At 39.9% G+C, this 20,102-nt stretch overlaps 1 protein-coding gene across 23 annotated transcripts in view; it reads right to left on the bottom strand.

The window, feature by feature from the left end:
* Window positions 1-20,102, bottom strand: part of PUM1 (pumilio RNA binding family member 1) — a 123,003-nt gene that overhangs the window by 33,647 nt on the left and 69,254 nt on the right. For 8 of the 23 annotated variants that reach the window (XM_080656129.1, XM_080656128.1, XM_080656120.1 and 5 more), the window contains 6 exons: window positions 15,983-16,076; window positions 14,690-14,791; window positions 10,147-10,298; window positions 3,959-4,097; window positions 2,306-2,449; window positions 890-1,186 (listed from right to left, as the gene is read on the bottom strand). In XM_080656129.1, coding sequence (XP_080512255.1) covers window positions 890-1,186; window positions 2,306-2,449; window positions 3,959-4,097; window positions 10,147-10,298; window positions 14,690-14,791; window positions 15,983-16,076 — 928 coding nt within the window. Of the gene's footprint in view, window positions 1-889; window positions 1,187-2,305; window positions 2,450-3,958; window positions 4,098-10,146; window positions 10,299-14,689; window positions 14,807-15,982; window positions 16,077-20,102 lie in introns of all 23 variants that reach the window. The other 15 variants (XM_080656117.1, XM_080656127.1, XM_080656132.1 and 12 more) reach the window with 2 other exon arrangements.

Below are 20,102 nucleotides of genomic sequence, written 5' to 3' on the forward strand. Positions count from 1 at the left end.
AAGAGGACATGGCTTAGTAACATGAAACTTTTGTTCAAACCATCACACATATACTAAATTTACCTTCCTTTTGTGTCATAAATTATGGGGTGGGGTGGGTTAAAAAGCTCTGATGGACGGCCACGTAAGCTTTGGGAAAGGTGAAAGAAAATGGGCTAAAAAGAATGCCTTTCATCAATCCAAAGGTTCTAGTAGAAAAAATGGAGTACAGAAAACATATTTGTAAATGGGACATTGTCCCATACACGAGATTTATAAATGAAAGCCTGTTTTCTCAATGGGTTCGTTCAATCAAGAGTTATTACTACACTCCAATTCCAATTTAAGATACCTTCTTGCAAATGTGCCCTTCTGTTTCCACATCACATTGTTTTACAAACACTGTATTTATCCCATTGTTTACCTTACTACTTTCCTGATTTTTTTCTCCCATAAAGCGTTAAAAATATACTGATCTAATTTCCTTCCATTTTTCCCTTCTCAAAAGACTGCAGAAAACTCATGAGTCCTTAAGGCTTGCAGATTGTACAGTCCACTACCCTGTGATCTTTGGTAAGTCGTCCTCCCTGTTTTTTACATCCACATTTCTATGCTTCCCTCCACGCTCTCCCCAATGCCAGTAAAAATCTCCCCTGCTTTCCTAATTCCTATAACAAACCGACTATGAAATATAAATAAGTAGCAACACAAGCAAAAACCTGCAATAGGCCCCAACTTATATCTTGATTTTAATAGTCCATCATCTCAAAGACATGTGGGATGGCTGGATCCCACGGGGCTCAGTCCAGATCTGCCTGTGGAATCTGTCCAGGTTTCCATGCATCGTCAGTGTTCCATAAAGATTGTAAAAGTAATTATAAGCTTTAAAGCACATCAGTCTGATTTCTACCTGCTGTTCCAAACCCTCCAAGGGCTGATCCCAGGGTGGCGCCGAGAGAATTGCTACTTCCAAATCCCAAGGATGTGTTGGCAGGCTGGGCAGAGCCCTGGGAGAAGAGGGAGGTGCTCTGGGAATTGCTGCTCAGAGAGTTGTTGCCATAGAAAGAGCTGGATGCCAAGCTGTTATTGGGCTGCTGCTGGGGCTGGGGCTGAGGCTGCTGGGTTCCTAAAGGGCGAAATGGTCCATTTGTTGTTCCAGCAAGACCACCGGCTGCTCCATTTGCTGAAGCTGCGGCCGCTGCAACAGCTGTAAAGAAGAAAGCAAATCATCTAGCTATAAAAGGGATTGGCCACATTTCCAAACTACATTGTTATCCTTTTTTGAAAATCTTTTAATTCTACTCTATCTATTCAAAGTAGACACAAACCTTGTAAAAAGCTATACAGATCTGTCTTTGATCCCCTCATTTGAAGTTCTTATTTTCTATTTCTACTTTCAAAATAGCACCGGAGCAAGTTCAGTATGTTGTGGCTTTAAAGAGTCTGTAGTTTAAAATAGGTACAATATCAAATATATCCATTTTAAATATATCTAGTTCCCAAAAGTTTATTTCACAAATATATATGGTAAAAACATTTTTCTAGCCCTAGCCGGTTTGGCTCAGTGAATAGAGTGTCAGCTTGCGAAAAGAAGGGTCCCAGGTTCGATTACAGTCAAGGGCACGTACCTCAGCTGCAGGATCCTTGACCTGGTCAGGGGCATGGGCCCTGGTAAGGAGGATGAGGGAAGCAACCAATCGATGTGTCTCTCTCTGTCTCTCCCTCTCCCTTCCATTCTCTCTAAAAGTCAATGGGAAAAATATCCTCGGGTGAGGATTTAAAAAAAAAAACCACCCATATTTCTAGAATTAAAGTCATCCATATGCTAAAGTCCCTCAAATTCCTAAGACATTTAGGCATGTTGCTTCTCTTCTACATTTTCTCACTATTATTCCTAATTAAATGTATATACCTTAAAATAAAAACTTATCTCCCCCCCCCTACCAAAACCTATTATTGTCATGTCTCTCTACTCATCTCCCACATTCTCTATCCTTGTCCCCTCCCGGGGGGGGGGGGGGGGGTGTACATTATTTGAAGATAATGACATGGATTTCTGTGAAATTAAATTAGCCTTGGACTTCTGCCAATGGTGCCATTTTATATGACTAATTTAACTTCCTATGTTTGCAGTGGAATGAGTCCTTGCTCTTCACTAACTGGTACATGCCACAAAATCAAAATCTATCAATATCATTTTTTGCTTCTGATTCTCTTTCAAATACCACAGGGTAGAAATGCTATATTGAGAACTGTCAAATAAAGTGCAGCTCAACATATTTTAAGAATGTCATTCATCACCCTTTTACCCTGGATATAAGCTCACCTGCTTGTGCAGCTGAGGAACTAATGATGACGGGGGCAGGAGCTACAAGTCGTACAGGAGCTCCAAGACCATTTCTCGCTCCTGCATTCACCACAAGGGCACCGGTTTGGTCATAGTAAGCAGCAGGAGCCAATACCGGATAACCTAGGAATAGAAAGGCAACATACTGTAAGCACATATAAACTAACAATGCCTCCTGGGCACCAGCATATTGTAAACAGTCACAAACTCAGCTCTGGGGACAGACAGACTTAGGTGTATAGGCTGGCATTAACACTTAGATAGTTGTATGAGCTTGAATCTCTGACTATCCATTTCCTCATTTGTAAAATGAGGATAATACCTTTCTTTATAAAGTTCTTGTGAAGATTAAGCTAAAGTTGAATGTAAAAGATCTAGCATACTATCTAGCACAATAAGAGTAGCATTATTTTTCATCCACTAGGTGCTAGAAAGAGAATTTGGAGCAACAGAGTATCTACACTCTACAAAGTGCTAACCAAGGTTATCACCAACCAGCATTCACTGACAATTTTTTAATGTTTTCCTGACTACACAAATAACAGAGGGAACAAATGATTACAACAATCATAGTATTTCCATACCACTTAATAATCTAAGCACAAATATGCTGCAAGTTAGCATGAAAAACCTAGATAGGCTTCAATTAATAGGATCTTTTCATGCCATGAGATGGAATCTCCAAATCCTATTAAGGTATATTAAGAAATTATAGGTGATTTCTTAATACATAAATGCTTAGTAACTAACAAAATAATACAAGTCAAATTTACTCACTAAATAATAAATGAATTAGTTTAATTTGGCTACACTCCATGCTCAGTAAGGATCCATAAAATTATGCTGAGATTTCGTAAGAACCTATTTCAAAGGAAGAACCTCAAACTACATCCAACCCATGCAAAGAATAGAACCAGGTGACAGTGAGCCAAAAATGAAATATATTCAATATATATATCATAGGTTGGCAGCTACAAATCATCTTTATACTGGTTCAGAAGAAATCCTAGAGACAAACAAGAAATACCATGAATTTCTTCCTAATAATGCTGTTCAAAAATATCATCATAACCCTAGCCAGTTTGGCTCAGTGGATAGAGCATCAGCCTGCGGACTGAAGGGTCCCTAGTTTGATTCCGATCAAGGAATTCTGGATTGCGGGTTCAGTCCCCAGTGGGAGGCATGCAGCAAGCAGCTGATCAATGATTCTTTCTCATCATTGATGTTTCTATCTCTCTCTCCCTCTCCCTTCCTCTCTGAAATAAAAACATATTTTAAAAAAACAAAACATCATCATTAACGACTACAGCCTTGGAATAATGTTAAAGTGGCCAGGGCACTCCTTCTATACCTAATCCTGAGAGGGAAAATAGATCAACACCAGTGAAAACAGCATAGGCAATGTGTGGAGATGTGCATGTTTCCACCAACTGAGATTAAGACTGGCTCAGACCAATTAGGTGCTCTCATCAATGAACTGTGGTCTAAGTGAGGGCAAGTATATGTCATCCTTGCCAGTCACCAAATTATGACAAACCTAAGCAAGCTAAAAGCACTGCTTATTCTCTGAAACTCTCCCAACAAGCAAACTTTATTTTTCCTCAAAGTATTAGGAACAAAATGCAGTCTCACCTGGCATGCCTGCAGCCAGTCCTTGTCCAAAAGCAAGGGCAGAATTCACTGCTGCAGCTGCCACTAGTGGATCTGTTTGCTGTCCCTGTTGATTCTGATTTGGAGTCAAAGGACGCTGGCTGGCTCCTCCACGGAGAACCTGAGAGACAGAAATAAATCAACCACTTTTTCTCATTCGGTATATCTAAGACCCACCACATGCTTAAGTTGGGTATATATTTTTTAAAAAATTAAATTTCTTGGGATGATATCCTATATAATAAAGGAGTAATATGCAAATTAACCATCACTCCGCTACACCCACAAGCCACGCCCACCAGCCACACCCACCAGCCAATCAGGAGCGAATATGCAAATAAACCCAACCAAGATGGCTACAGCCACAGAGAGCAGGAGGGAGGCTTGGGTTTCCCCGGCAATGGAGGAAGCCAAGCTTTCCACCTGCCCTTGCCGGCCTAGGCCTCCACTCAAGGCTACCAAGTTTCAATGATAAAAGATACATAAACCCAAACAGAAATGGCGGCAGCCATGGAGTTGGAAAGAGCAGGAGGCTAGGGTTGCCCCCGGCGATGGAGGAAGCCAAGCTTTCTGCACACCCTGGCGGGCCCAGGCCTCACTTAAGGCTACAAAGTTTCAATTATAGAAGATACATAAATCCCCAAAAAAATGGCTGCCACCACAGAGCAAGCAGAAGGCTTGGCTCCGCTCCAGGCTACAAAGTTTCAATTGTAGAAGATAAATAAACCCCAGGTACCAGGGCCTCCGCTTGGGTCGCCAGGGGGCGTGGCCGGCCTGCAAACCTCCACAGGCCCCTCACCCAGGCCACCCCACGCCCCAAGGGAACCCCCACCCTGATCCGGGACACCCTTCAGGGCAAACCAGCTGGCCCCCACCCGTGCACCAGGCCTCTATCCTATCTAATAAAAGAGTAATATGCAGATTGACCATCACTCCAACACACAAGATGGCTGCCCCCACGTGGTCAAAGATCCTGCCCCCATGTGGACACAAGATGGCCACCACAAGATGGCCAGCAGGGGAGGGCAGTTGGGAGGGACCAGGCCTGCAAGGGAGGGCAGTTGGGGGCGATCAAGCCTGCAGGGGAGGGCAGTTAGGGGTGACCAGGCCTGCAGTGAGGGCAGTTGGGGGGGGGGGCCCAAGCCTGGAGGGGAGGACAGTTAGGGGTGACCAGGCTGGCAGGGGAGCAGTTAGGCATCCATCAGGCTGGCAGGGGAGTGGTTAGGGGGTGATCAGGCTGGCAGGCAGAAGCGGTTAGGGGCAATCAGGAGGGCAGGCAGGCGAACAGTTGGGGGCCAGCAGTCCTGGATTGTGAGAGGGATGTCTGACTGCCCGTTTAGGCCCGATCCCACTGGGATCGGGCTTAAACGAGCAGTTGGACATCCCTCAAGGGGTCCCAGATTGGAGAGGGTGCAGGCTGGGCTGAGGGACACCCCCCTCCCCCGTGCACGAATTACATGCACCGGGCCTCTAGTCCTATATAATAAAAGGCTAAGATGCAAATTTTCCCCTCTATCAGGAGTTTGACCAGAGGGCGGGGCCGGCTGGCCAACCTCCCGAGGCCCCTTTCCTCCCCCTCTCCCCAACCCTGAGCGATTGGGGCAGTCTGGCTGGACCCCACCCATGCACAAATTTGTGTATCGGGCCTCTAGTTGTTTAATAAAGTTATATAGGTTTCAAGTGTTTAATTCTATGATATATCATTTGTAATGCCCACCACCCAAAGTGACCATATATTTGACTCCCTTTACCCTTTACTATCCCCTCTCCCCTTCTCTCTGGTAACCACCATACTGTTGTCTGTGATGGGTCTAAGAACTTGCACGTCTATAAAAAAAAAAAAAAAAAATGTTTTCCCTAAGTGGCAGCCCTGACCAAATTTCATATCATTTTTCGTAAGAATTTTCAGCTGAAAATATTCAAGAACACCTGAATTGTAATATATTTATTTTTATAATATTAATTGCAAATTGATTTTTTAAATTAAATTCAAAATATCATGGCGTTTGTATGCGTGTCAGTTAACTAGTTAAACATATTTATTATCTTTACAAAGCAGCCAAAACCAATAAAGTGATGATTCAATAACTAATCAAATACTTTTAATGCCTACCACCTGGCATGTACCAGGAATAAAGCAAAGAATAAAACAAACAAAACTGCCCTAACCGGTTTGGCTCAGTGGATAGAGCGTCGGCCTGAGGACTGAAGGGTCCCAGGTTCGATTCCGGTCAAGGGCATGTACCTTGGTTGCGGGCACATCCCCAGGAGGGGGTGTGCAGGAGGCAGCTGATCCATGTCTCTCTCTCATCGATGTTTCTAACTCTATCCCTCTCCCTTCCTCTCTGTAAAAAAATCAATAAAATATATTTAAAAACAAAACAAACAAACAAAAAAAAACCCTCTGCCCTCTTGGAGTTTTTACTCTGTGAATAAAGTAAACAGTAACTCTGTAATAAAGTGTCACCAGCTGACAAAAAGTGAGTGAAGAGGAAAAGAATATGATGTAGTGCAGTGGTTCTCAACCTTTCTAATGCCGCTACCCTTTAATACAGTTCCTCATGTTGTGGTGACCACCAACCATAAAATTATTTTCGTTGCTACTTCATAACTGTAATTTTGCTACTGTTATGAATCGTAATGTAAATATCTGTGTTTTCCGATGGTCTTAGGCTCTACAGCAGCAGTTCTCAGGTTGACCCTACAATAAATATGTTTAACTAGTTAACTGACAGGCATCTTATCTTAGGCAACCCTGCTAGCGGTTCTCAACCTGTGTGTCTGAGGACTGCTGCTGTAGAGTCTAAGACCATTGGAAAACACAGATATTTACATTATGATTCATTAACAGTAGCAAAATTACATTTATGAAGTAGCAATGAAAATAATTTTATGGTTGGTGGTCACCACAACATGAGGAACTGTATTAAAGGGTCATGGCATTAGAAAGGTTGAGAACCACTGATGTAGTGGGTGAGAGATCTAGATAAAAATGAACAAATTAAGTTAAAACATCCAAATGAGGTCACCAGGTTTAAGAGGCTTCTGACCTGATCATTTCTATTTCTCCTCTCATAAATTACACAAACATACAACAATCTAAATGGAGATGAACATTAGTCAAGAACACTGTCCTTTCGGTGCAGAATACCAGTTCTGCCACTGTAATAAAGGATCTACTTTTTCTATTTTTTATTTTTAAATTTAAAATCTTTATTGTTTAAAGTATTACATATGTCTCCTTTTTCCCCCATTGACCTCTCCCCGGCTGCTCCCACCCCCCAGCACATGCCCTCACCCTCCTACTGTCTGTGTCCATTGGTTATGCTTATATGCATTCATACAAGTCCTTTGGTTAATCTCTTAACCCCTGCCCCCGTCCCACCCTGGATCTATTTTTTTATTAATGAAACATAGGTGTCAAGATGCTGGTAATCATTCTTACTCTGAATAACTCTGAAGAATCTATTACTCTAGATCAGTGGTCGGCAAACTGTGGCTCGCGAGCCACAAGCCGGGGTTTGCTGCTCTTTTGACTAATGAGTTTGCCGACCACTGACCTAGACTCTCAATTCCAATAATTACAGGCTGTTGTTGTTCCTTGTGATTAAGCCCCTATCCCAGTGGTCAGCAAACTCATTAGTCAACAGAGCGGCAAACCGCGGCATTGGTTTGCCGACCACTGCTCTAGATCTATAAACTATAGCAAGTAAAAATGCAAAACCCACAGATAAAAGCTAAAATTACCAAAGTTTAAAAACAATACATTTTGCAATGTTTTCAAAGGCTAAGTTCTTAGATCACTATCACTCTGCTGTTTTTAACAGTTAGACATGTGGTCAAGAGCTTGGGTACAGATTATTCTTGGTACCATTTGGTAAAATATTTAAGAGAAACACCACTAGCAATCAATTAAGTATTTATTAAATAACCATAAGGTGAACAATATTGTCCATATTGAAAAGAAGACATTTAGATTACCCTAAGTCCATTATTTCCATATCTGTAAAAATATTGAGAATAACAGCTTCTCTTGCAGATTTGTTGAAAGTATGAGAGTTAATGTATTACCCAGGAGCTAATCAGTAACCAATAGCTAATTACTATCAAAATATTAGGCAATTTATTTCTGCTGTGACCTAAACAATCTACCCAACTTTATAGGAGAAGGAATACTTCAATCTACATATATAGAAGAGGTTGCACAGGCGAGTGTTTGGGCAAGACTTGGAAGATACCAACCAATAGCCCAGAAGAGCCTCACTCTAGAAAAAGTAAACAGCATGCACAGAGATACGGTAAATACTCATAGTTCAAAACTACTAGAGAACTAATTAAACATCGTGCAAGCATCATTTTTGTTATGCATGATAAACATGGCTTATGTTTGGTTAGGAATTGTAGGAAAGGTCAGGGGACAGGTAAATGGACATGGTGTCTGAAAAAAAGAGGTAGTCCTGACTACTGAATCCTGTATTTATGAGAGCAACATGTTTCCTTTTGGTACACTCTTTAGAAATCTATGTAGTACCTTGATGAAAAAACATAGTTCTTAAGTCAGCTGCCAATATTCACGTATTTTAATTTTATCAATTGGTGTCAAATCTGGGTTTTATGGAAACAAATATATAAAATTTAACAAGTAACATTTTAACATCTAATAAAATCATAAAGTCTGAAAATCTATTTGTAAAACACTATCAAAGGAGTTAAGTTTACTACCTATCTTCAGAGAAGTTACACAACTTGCCCTAGGTACGTACAACCAGTTAGTGGCAGAACAAAGACCAGATTACAGGTTATACATAACTCCAAATATCACAATATAGTCAGAAAACAGCAAAAATTGTGAAATAACAGACTTCTGTAATCTTAGCAACTTCATATTTGTGTGACCCTAGGCACATGAATTCTATTTCTTCAATCTTATGATGGGAAGTCATATAATCTATAAAAGTAGGATAAGTAAAAAAAAGAAAAAAAGAAGTAGAGCACTTAGCTTTAAAAAGAAAGCTTTCAATAGGAAGAACTTATTACTATCTTTGTTGTTCACTTTATTAGAGCTCAATTTAAAATGGTAATTACTTCAGTCTTTCAAATCCACAAGTATTTGGCAGCCATTTGAACACAAAGATCATCTCAGAAATAAACACAGACTACCTACAAAGAGGAGCTATTAACAAATTCATTAATAGGGATCACCCATTCTGTCAACAAATTCCCTTACATACTTGGTACTAGAATTGTATCTATTGCAAAGAAAATCATGCATTAGCTTCCCCAAAATGATCATACTGTAAAAATACTGGACCAAGATAAACTAACTAGAATTTCAAAACACGTGTTTTTCCTATAATTTTGTGGAATCTAAGAAAATAAACATGCTCTCTTAGTGAGACTAATAAAAGCAGAGAGGATTCTTATTATATCATATAAACACACATGAACACGGTATGTTTCAAAAGACAGCTTTAATTAGACAATGAATATGAAAAGCCTAATGCTCATTTTATTGCTTGAAAAAAATTCTACTTCTAGGAATTTAGTCCATTGAAATAATGCAAAGGACTTATGCAAATGATATTTATCAGTCTTATTTTTTTAATATGTTTTTATTGATTTTAGAGAGGAGGGGAAGAAGAGGGAGAGAGATGAACATCAATGAGAGAGAACCATGGGTCTGCTGCTGCCCGCACACCCGCAATTGGGGATCGAGCCTGCAACCCCAGCATGTGCCTTGACGGAGAATCAAAGAGCAACCTTCCAGTGCAGGGGGATGATGCCCAACCAACTGTGCCACACTGGCCAGGGCTATCAGTCTTATTTATAACACCAAAATATTACTAAGTTAAATATGAAATAATAATGGACTTGTCAAAATAAAGTATGGGATATTCTTTGATGGATTTAAATATAGCTAGTAAATGTTATTAAAATTAACATTAAATAACATGGAAAACTGTAAAAGCAGTAGGCAAAACCAAATGAACAGAATAATCCCAATTTTATTTTAAAAATTCATTTAATAATGCTAAAATGATACCAACCATTAATACATTAATATTGGTTTCTTCTCACATTATATATGTGTGTATGTATGTAACGTTACCTTTTAATTAATAAATAACTAAAATTCACACTTATACAGCATAAATTTTGTTAACATTTACCTGCTGCTGCCCTTGCTGAGCCTGGGGGGTGGTCTGCTGATTAGCAGAATTTGTTGCTGCAGCAGCAGCAGCAGCTTGCTGCTGGAAAAGACTGGCAGGGTAGACGCCCCAGGGAGTAACTCCATAATACTGGTGAGGGACCACAGCTGGGCCTAAAAACAGCCAAGAGAAAGGTAAGAAAAGTTAAGACTAATTTCAGAGTTTCCAAAGACTACATCTGACTCAGCAGATCCTAATGCAAAATATTAATTTAAGAATATATTGATTTGTTCTACCCAATCATTACTTCTATTTTTTAAAATAGAAAATTTTTTGCATGATCCCCACACCAAAGTCTTCTAAAGTAAGTAATAAACCAGCCCTAGAGGAAGAAGCTAATGAAGGATGAAACATTGGAGGTAATAGGGAACATAACTGATAGAAGTAGGAAGGGGTCGGTTTAAGAATACATGGAGAATTTGGCCTTGGTCAGGAAGAAGGGAAAGGCATGCTTGTCCACAAGAAAGAAAGGTCATATGAAAGATATAGACAGCCCTATCCAGTTTGGCTCAATGGATAGAGAGTCAGCCTGCAGACTGAAGGGTCCCGGGTTTGATTCCGGTCAAGGCACATGCCTGGGTTGCGGGCTGGATCCCCAGTAGGAGGCATACAGGAGGCAGCTGATCAATGATTCTCTCTCGTCATTGATGTTTCAATTTCTCTCCCTCTCCCTTCCTCTCTCTGAAATCAATAAAAATATATTTTTAAAAAGAAAGATATAGACAAAGTTTGTTGTTAGAAGAGAAATAATTGGAGAGTTTGCGTGCTTAAAGTGATAGAAAAGAACAAAAAAAGTTAAATTGTACTCTGCTCTCAGTGGTAAGGATGGCACCTGAGCTGATTAATAGGACCAGAGATCCTGGTGCTTCATTAACTCCAAGAGCATGAAAACCCATCAGCAAAACCCAGACACCCCACTGAATCTCCACTGCTTAATTTCTAAAAGGCTTACTTTTCCTACTTCTATTTTTTTTAAGTCACAAAAGTCATTCAATACAACTACATTCAGACAATGATATCTGAAATTTTAATTTGTCACACTGAAAACAAATAAAAACAAAAAATTACTTATTACAGACCTATTCAGTTTCCTAAACACAATTACGCTTTCTGCTTCACACTAAAGTATCTGTTCACCTTCGTTCACAAGTTACAGCTGAAGTTTTTGCCACACTGCAAAAGTAATAGAGTATACAGACAGCAACCTGGATGTGGCAGAAATCTAAAACATAGAATTTTCTGAAGCTGGTAGCAAGAAACATCAAGGTTGCCTACTTTCCAACCAAGAAAGGCTCAAAGCCAGCTCTTCAAATCTGCTGTAATGCACCTCCAATTAAAACTTTCTACATTTTTAGTTTCTAAAACACAAGTAAGTCAATTACTGCCCATTGTCACTCTGACATTTATAATTTGGCATTTTCTGTACCTGTGGGCTTAGCCAAGATCAAGAAGCATTGTTGCCCGGATGGTGTGGCTCAGTGGTTGAGCATCGACCGTGGACCTATGAACCAGGAGGTCATGGTTCAATTCCCGGTCAGGGCACATGCCCAGGGTTGTGGGCTCAATCCCCAGTGTTGGGAGGGCGGGAGGCAGCCAATCAATGATTCTCTCTCATCATTCATGTTTCTATCTCTCTCCCCTCCTCCCTTCCTCTCTGAAATCAATAAAACAATTTTTTTTTTAAAAAAAGCACTGTTTATAAGGGTGCCCACTGTGAAACTGCCTAAAAAAGCTATGTTACAATTGAGCTTTATTATAATAAGCAAATGGGTTTAAAATTTTTTATCAGAACCTAAGTAATCTAAAAACCATACCTCCAAGTTAAAGTTGGCCCCCTAACTCATCTTGCTAGTGTTTGAAAGAGGAGTTGTCTTGGGAATTTAAAGAAAAGAATGAAAGAGAAAACACAACAAAAGACCCTATCTGTGCCTTAGTTTTCTCACATGGAAAACAGTGTAATAGATGTTAGGGTGTTGCCACATCTACCTTGAAAGGTTAGGTTGCAACCTGCAATGATATTCCTAAGGTTCCCCCAAAAGCCAACAAAGCAAACTCCTACTGGGCACAGAGTTTTGTTATCATAAACATTTACACTATCTTTTAAATTTTCTTTAGCTGGCATTTCTACTACTTTCCCTAGTCTTGTGGCCTGAGTTTAGAAAAATAACCTAGAGTGCATCACTATTTGAGATTGACTCATCTGGGTACCTGTTTCCATTTCTGGGTGGCTAACACTCCATAAGAATTTGTAGTTTCATAGTTTGGGCAGTTAACATTTCCAGTTTTGTGTGAAAGCACTTAAGTCATTTTCAGTCTGGCTCAGCTGATGAGTACAAAAAACAAGATTCTCATCATCAAACTGTGATCACAGTGAAGACAAGCATGTCAGGGAGAACTTAGACAAGTTCCCTGTTTCAAATAACATACAGTAAGTTAGTAGAGTCGTCTTGAGCATTAGTTAGTTAGTAGAGGAAAGAAAAGTACAGAAAAAAACAATTTGCCCTAGCCGGTTTGGCTCAGTGGATAGAGCGTTGGCCTGGGGACTGAAGGGTCCCAGGTTCGATTTGGGCCAAGGGCACATGCCCAGGTTGCGGGTTCGATCCCCAGTAGGGGACTTGCAGGAGGCAGCCAATCAATGATTCTCTCTTATCACTGATGTTTCTATCTCTCTCTTCCTCTCCCTTCCTCTCTGAAATCAATAAATATATTTTTTTTAAAAAAGAAAAAGAACAAAACAATTTAAGATAACATAGAGCCCTGGCCGGGTAGCTCAGTTGGCCAGAGCATCATTCCAATATGCCAAGGTTGCAGGTTTGATCTCCCATCAGGGCACATACAAGAAGCAACCAATGAATGAATCAATAAGTGAAACAACAATTTCTCTCTCAAAAATCAATAAATAAATAATAAAAGTTTTTAAAGATAGAGATTATATAGTATTGTGAAGTGCTTTGAGTTGGACCTGGTTCAAACCCCAACTCCACATTTAAAATGTGATCACAAACGAGACAGCTTTCTGAGCCCCAAATTCCTAACCTGTAAAATCATCATATAGCATTCAGCTTAATGGCTGGCAAATAGTTAATAAGGGCACAACAAATATGAATGGTATTTAGCAAAGATGATTCTTCTAGGAAGAGCTTTCTATTTCTCCCCCAAAGGCCAAAGGGGAGCCGAACTATACTACATATTCCCTCCATGCCAAAATGTGAACAATTCTAAAGAAAACATGAATGTCTATACTGCATTTGAGTTCATAATTACAAATTACATAAGTGAAATTTAACAATAACATTTGGTCATGATTAATATGACTTGGAGGGTTCTGTCCCCCCAAAATATTTACTTTTGGAAAACATTTGGTTTTTCCTAACATTGAATTCAATTTACCACACATTAATGTCTATGGAGACAGCAACTATGCCAGAGTCAAATAACAAAAGTGCCTACTTTTGGAAGAGTTCAGTCTCAAGGGAAAAAACACACTCATGTATATATAAAACCACAAGCAAATAAATACAAAACAATAATAAGTAATAGGGAAGGGTTAGCAAAGGAAGGCTTTCTAGAGCAGCGGTCGCCAACCGGTAGTCTGCAGACCACTGGTGGTCCGTGAGGTCCGAAAGGTTGGCGACCGCTGTTCTAGAGGTGGCAATGCCAGTTAAGGAGCTTTTCAGGCAAAAAATTTACTCAGGAGACCACAGGGTCCAAAGATACTGAGACCTAAACCACCATATTATTTACAACAAGCTAAAATCAGGTTAACATTGCTAGAATGAACAGCATGAGCCAATGGTAGCCAATTTGAAGGGGAGAAAGCGGCTCGCATGCAAGAGATCAATGTACAGATCATGGAGAGGTACCTATACATAATGGGTCCCAATCCTCCTTAATCCTCTGAATGCCATGGCACCTCATTAAAAATACTGATTCCAAAGAACAAGACACCACTGTCACCACCCAAGTAGATTTTAATGATCAGCTGTGTTTGGTAATAACCAACATTTGCTACACTAGGGTCGATAATACAGAAAGCAATGAACAGTTTAAGCACAAGAACGAAGGATAAGATTTGTGTTTTATACAGTTTTCTTGAGCAATTTTTGGGAGGCAGAAGAAGGGGAAGAAGCAAGGGATCTAGGAATATGTGAGAGAACAGCTGCAAAAGTTTAGGTGAAGCAAATAAGAACCTGGGCTGTGAGAGACTAGAGGTAGTAGGAAGACCTGGGTAAGGAAAGAAATTCCCAAAATATATTTAGCAACTGGTGGCTTCATTGATCAAAAATACCTGTACAGGAGGTGACTAACTAGTTTGCCTTTGGACAGGTTCCAGTCTGAGGTTACAACTAAGCAGAGCTACACAGCTAGCATGTAGATGCACTGGAAGTCAGGAGAGAAATCCTCACTGGAGACATGGATTTGTGAAAGAGTATAAAGGACACATGCCCAATTCAAATGACTTTCAGCAGGTGAGAAAAATCCCTCGTGCAGCAGAATGTCTCACCTAGTGTTGCTGCTGCAGCCAATCCAGCTGTGTAGGGGTCCGTCCCTGGGTGACCAGCGCTGATGATGTATGGATTGGGGACAAACGCAGCGGGAGCTAAACCTGCTGAAAACATACCTGTCAGTAAAAACAAACTTGACTAAAACTGCAGTCCTACCAAATACCTACATAGTTTAGGTATTCATTCCAGGCTGTAGGTAAGAGGGGGGAGACAATATAGGATAGGTTGAGACTAAATAAAAAATTTTTAAAATAAACAATCCCTATACTAAAAATTATGGTGACATTTATCTTTTGTCTTTTTTTTTTCTACCTTTGCTAAAAATTACATTTAAAATATTAGGCAGCTTTAAATTCACACAATTTCTAAAATATTAAAATTAAAGCAATTGAAAAGACGTTCTAATGGGATGGAGGGAAGGATTTATTTCCATTTATAACCATTTTCCAGTTTACCTCAAAGAAAACGTATGGGTATTTATAAAGACAACTATCTTCAAGTATAAAATACTAGACCCAGGCAAAGGCCTCTGTGCCTGGCCTTCATCTATCTAGGTGGAAACTAGTCTTTTCTTCCACAGCATACCACAATCCATGATTGGCAGTCTCCTTCCTATTCAATCATGTCATTTAAACACATTAAAAAATACTTCTACTTGTTTACACATATAACATTGTGTGTTCTTCAGAGACCTTAAAAAGGTCAGGATGGGGGGTCGTCTAGGCCAGTGGTGAGCCACGGTTTGCCGCTCTGTTGACTAATGAGTTTGCCGACCACTGGTCTAGGCAGTAAGATGAAAATATGCAGGTCAAATGAATTGCTACAGAAGGACAAAGCTACTTTAAAAACCAGTAATTAGATAAGAAGACTTTAAAAAATACATGCTGCTAGGAAAATGGATTTATAGGTACTTCTTGTAACTTTAATAAGAGAAGTTGATATATTCACATTCAATAAAAGCCCAACATGGACAAAATTATTATTTAATCGATTTCATCCAATCTTACCAACAGAATTGATGCTAGTCACCACTGCAGTAACTACTTTTAAATCTTGAAAGAGCTGAGGTAGGGCAATAGTAACTGAATACTAAGAAATGAGTTGAGGTATAGAAGGTGTATCAAAAATAAAGAATGTAGCTAGAGACAACTGAACAAAAGGAAAAAGGGATTTACTTTGAGGGATTTTTGCCTGGACTTTTATAATCAGTCTACTGGATTTCACAGCAGCCAGTATCCCAAAATGATGGCCACACTGGTAATAATAAAGGGGGCATAGGCTTAAGGACTTACCAATATGAGGTTGATGAGCAGCTGCTAGTGCATACTGCTGCTGCTGGGCAGCTGTCAACTGCTGGACAGCAAGCGCATTAGGTCTTTGGAAGAGCTGAGGTAAGAAAAAGATATGGTGAGGTTAGAGAAACTGTCTCAAGAATAATTTTAAAATCTCTATGAATAAAAATTTCTACACGCCCCATTGAGGCATGATACTTTAAACAAAAATGTTCTCATGCTCTACCCATTCATGTAGTATCACAATGCTTCATAGTTCTGCTTTCCCTTTTTCTTTACCTCAGTTTGGTGTATCCAGCTCCCACGTGCTGACTATTTCACAGATTATATGTCCCTGAACCACACACATACATACAAATGCCACAGTGGTTGTCAACAGGTCTGAGGGAACTGCCTAATCCAAGACACACAAAAATTAAACTAAGGTACAACAAAATGATTTACCACATTGCTCCTAGTGCTGTTATCTCCCTATCACTCTTTACAGAACCCCACAAAAACTTGGAATTAATCCTTACCTACTCACATTCTGGAAAGGAAAATGAAAAGCATTCATCTTGTCCTCTGGCTGCCTCTTCCAGAGGAAATGATATTGAATACCTTCCTCAACTAGTGGCTTATCATGAGTAAAATGGACAACTGCCTAACTTTTGGGGACTCTTGAGTTTCTAGAGAAGTACAGCTGCTACTAACAAAACCTGGATTATGAACTCAGACCTAGCACACTTCTTAGTTCCCAAAAAAAGAAGTTCAAAGCAACTTAATACAAAGTCAGCCATTCACTCACTTACTCTAAAAATATTTATGAAACAAGTAATACCTACTAGGCACTGTGCAAGGAACTAAGGATCCTATATAAATAAAAGCCTAATATGCTTTTATTTAAAAGCCTAAATTGTCCCCTGGGGCGGTAGCTCCACTGGGAGTTCGACCGAGAGACCAGGAGTTCGGCTGATCACTATGACGTGTGCTGACCACCAGGGGGCGGCGTGGAACATGGCGGGAGTCAGAGATGGGGCGCTGGTAGTAGGCGGCAGTGGAGACACTGCTGGCCCCAATGGGCCCCGACGAGAGCTGGACTGCAGCAGGATGGTGGAGCAGGTGAGTGGGTGGTGCCAGGCCAAGGTGGGTGCAATCAGAGGCTTGACTGCCCCACCAATCGCCCTGCAGATGGCAATTAGCAGAGGTGGTGGGGCGGAGGGGCGCTGCTGCCCAGCTCCAAGGTGCTGAGGGAGCCAGGCGGGGGCCCAGCCCTGATCAATCGGTCCACAGGTGGGATGGTGGAGCAGGTGAGGGGGTGGTGCCAGGCCATGGTGGGGTGCCAGGCGGGGCTTCGGCTCAATCCCTGCAGGCCACCCAGAGGGACCCCACCCGTTCACCAATTCATGCACCAGGCCTCTAGTATAACAATAAGTAAAATGTTCATACATTTTAGTATGAATAGTATTGGTACAAAGAAAGGGAAAGCCAGTAACCTGATTTTAGATTGCTCTGACAAGCCTCCTTCACAGCAGTTATACTGAAGACTTCTGTATTTGCTGGTATCAGACGGAGAGCACTTACTGAAAGGACCTCCCTAGAAAGGACCTTCAACCTACCTGCTCTTTCTAAAGCACATGTCAACAGCTCTGCTGACATCACTGGATGATATAAAACAGACACCATGGATCTTGAATTACAGATGTCCTCATAAAGAGAGCCGATTATTTCAGACACTGGGAGATAATGGCATTCCACCAACTCAGCTTAATTTTCGTCACCACTGAAGTTTTAATAGAAAGACTATCCTATGATATGACTACTTCTATGCCTCAAATATATATGAGTAGAATGATTTTAAATAAAAAGAAAACAAAAAGTGAAAATTTTGAACATACTCACCAACTTCACTTTTTTACCTCTTTTCTATATATTTATCTTTCTAAAAACCAGAATAGAACTTAGTCTTTGCTTTTACAATGTCAAAAATAACCATGAAGAGATTTCAAAGTCCACACAAGAGGGGCAGCCAGGAGGCAAAAAACAAGTAAAATTGTGAGAAGTTGATTTTTTGAAGATTATAAAAATACCTCATTGCCAAAACCGGTTTGGCTCAGTGGATAGAGCGTCAGCCTGCGGACTGAAAGGTCCCAGGTTCGATTCCGGTCAAGGGCACATAACTTGGTTGCGGGCACATCCCCAGTAGGAGGTATGCAAGAGGCAGCTGATCGATGTTTCTCTCTCATCGATGTTTCTAACTCTCTATCCCTCTTCCTTCCTCTTTGTAAAAAATCAATAAAATAGCCCTAACCGGTTTGGCTCAGTGGATAGAGCGTCAGCCTGCGGACTGAAAGGTCCCAGGTTCGATTCCGGTCAAGGGCATGTACCTGGGTTGCAGGCACATCCCCAGTAGGAGGTGTGCAGGAGGCAGCTCATCGATGTTTCTAACTATCTATCTTCTCCCTTTCCTCTCTGTAAGAAATCAATAAAATATATTTTTAAAAAATAAAATAAAATAATAAAAATACCTCATAGTTCCACTACTATCTCTTCAATGGCTCTCCAAAATTTTTCTAGCCTAAAACATTCTGAATTATTTAACATCTCAGAAATGCCAAACTTCTTCTCTCCACCCTGTTATAAACAAAATAATTCACTTCATTCAACAAACATTTTTAGCACATTATTAGCTAGACGCTGTGACATAGGAAATAAAGATGGTCCATTCAAAATCTAAATCTTGATGTTTTCTTAATTAATCAAAAATAGTATTCCAATGCCATTCCATGACTTCTCTTTGCTTCATGTTTTTAACATTACATGTAAATTATATGTATGTATACTGTATCTTATAAATATAAATAGTGTGTAAATACCATAAAAGTAATAATTCCACATGAATTTATGGTTCTAACTACCATGTTATCACTCTTTGAGAACATATCCTATATTTGAGAGTTGATTAACATCTCAATGATTATGGTGACTAGAGAAGGAATTATTTTTTGAGTGCATTTTGCAGTAAACAATTAACAAAAGTAAATTACTTATCTACAGCAGGCAGATCTGATTATAGATTACAGTAATTCTGGTAATTCTTTTTATGTAAATGTTCCAATATTAACTGGAAATACAGGGTATTGAAAACAAAATTGGGTAATTGGCAAGTGATGGATTCCAAATGATCCTGAAAAACTCATACAAATGCCATCTGCTGGGCAAAGCACTGAGCTCTGTAAATATTTTCATGATTTTCACAAAGCAAGCTAATCACAACTGAGAAACACAATACTGTGAGATTTGAAGAAAATGCTTATTTTAAGGTTGGTATAATGATAAATGTACCACTACTGATTAAAATTTACTTGGGTAGAATGCATAAATTGTTTAAGAGACAGAATACAGAGAAAAATATATCAACTATTTCAAAATTTGGAAACTACGCAAGGAGATTGGTTTGACTCCCTTCTCTACCACTATATAGCCCTACAAGAGAGATCCTTGTGGAGGGTTTTTGTTCCAAAAAAAAAAAAAAGCTGGGCAGTCAAAAACTGTGTGACTGACATATAGGTGGCATCTTATGAAATATAGCTACACTATTACTGTTGTTATCAATAATTGTTGGCATAAAAACGTTGTTGAGTTTTCAGAATATGAAGAAGTAATATCTAAATATGGAGTTAGCAAATGTAAAAAAACCATCCCTCCCTCTCCCCAAAATAAAATATACTGCCAGCCTGGCTTTTTACCAGTCTAAGGCTATATACATAGTGGATAAAGAATAAGAACAGACACTGGGGCCAGAAAGCCTGGATTCATATCTCAGCTCCACCACTGACTTTCTATGTGACTTTGGGCAAGATAATCTCTCGTGCCTCTCTCTCCTCCCCTCTTAATAGAGAAAATAAAGGTATGTCTAACTCATAAAGTTGTTGTAATAAAATTAATACATGTATAGCACTCAATAATCTTTTATGTGTGATGTTCTCATTGACGAAATGGGAAGAGCGCCCCCACACAGACACATGGCTTCTGTGAGTCACCTTTTATAGCTCCTCTCCCAACAGGGCAGCCCAGGAGGGGGAAAACAGAAGGTAAAACTTCAGAGTCAATGTTAAAACAAAACTCCACAGTTTCATGA

Source organism: Plecotus auritus (genome assembly GCF_963455305.1).
Source record: "Plecotus auritus genome assembly, chromosome: 2".
NCBI lineage: Eukaryota > Metazoa > Chordata > Mammalia > Chiroptera > Vespertilionidae > Plecotus > Plecotus auritus.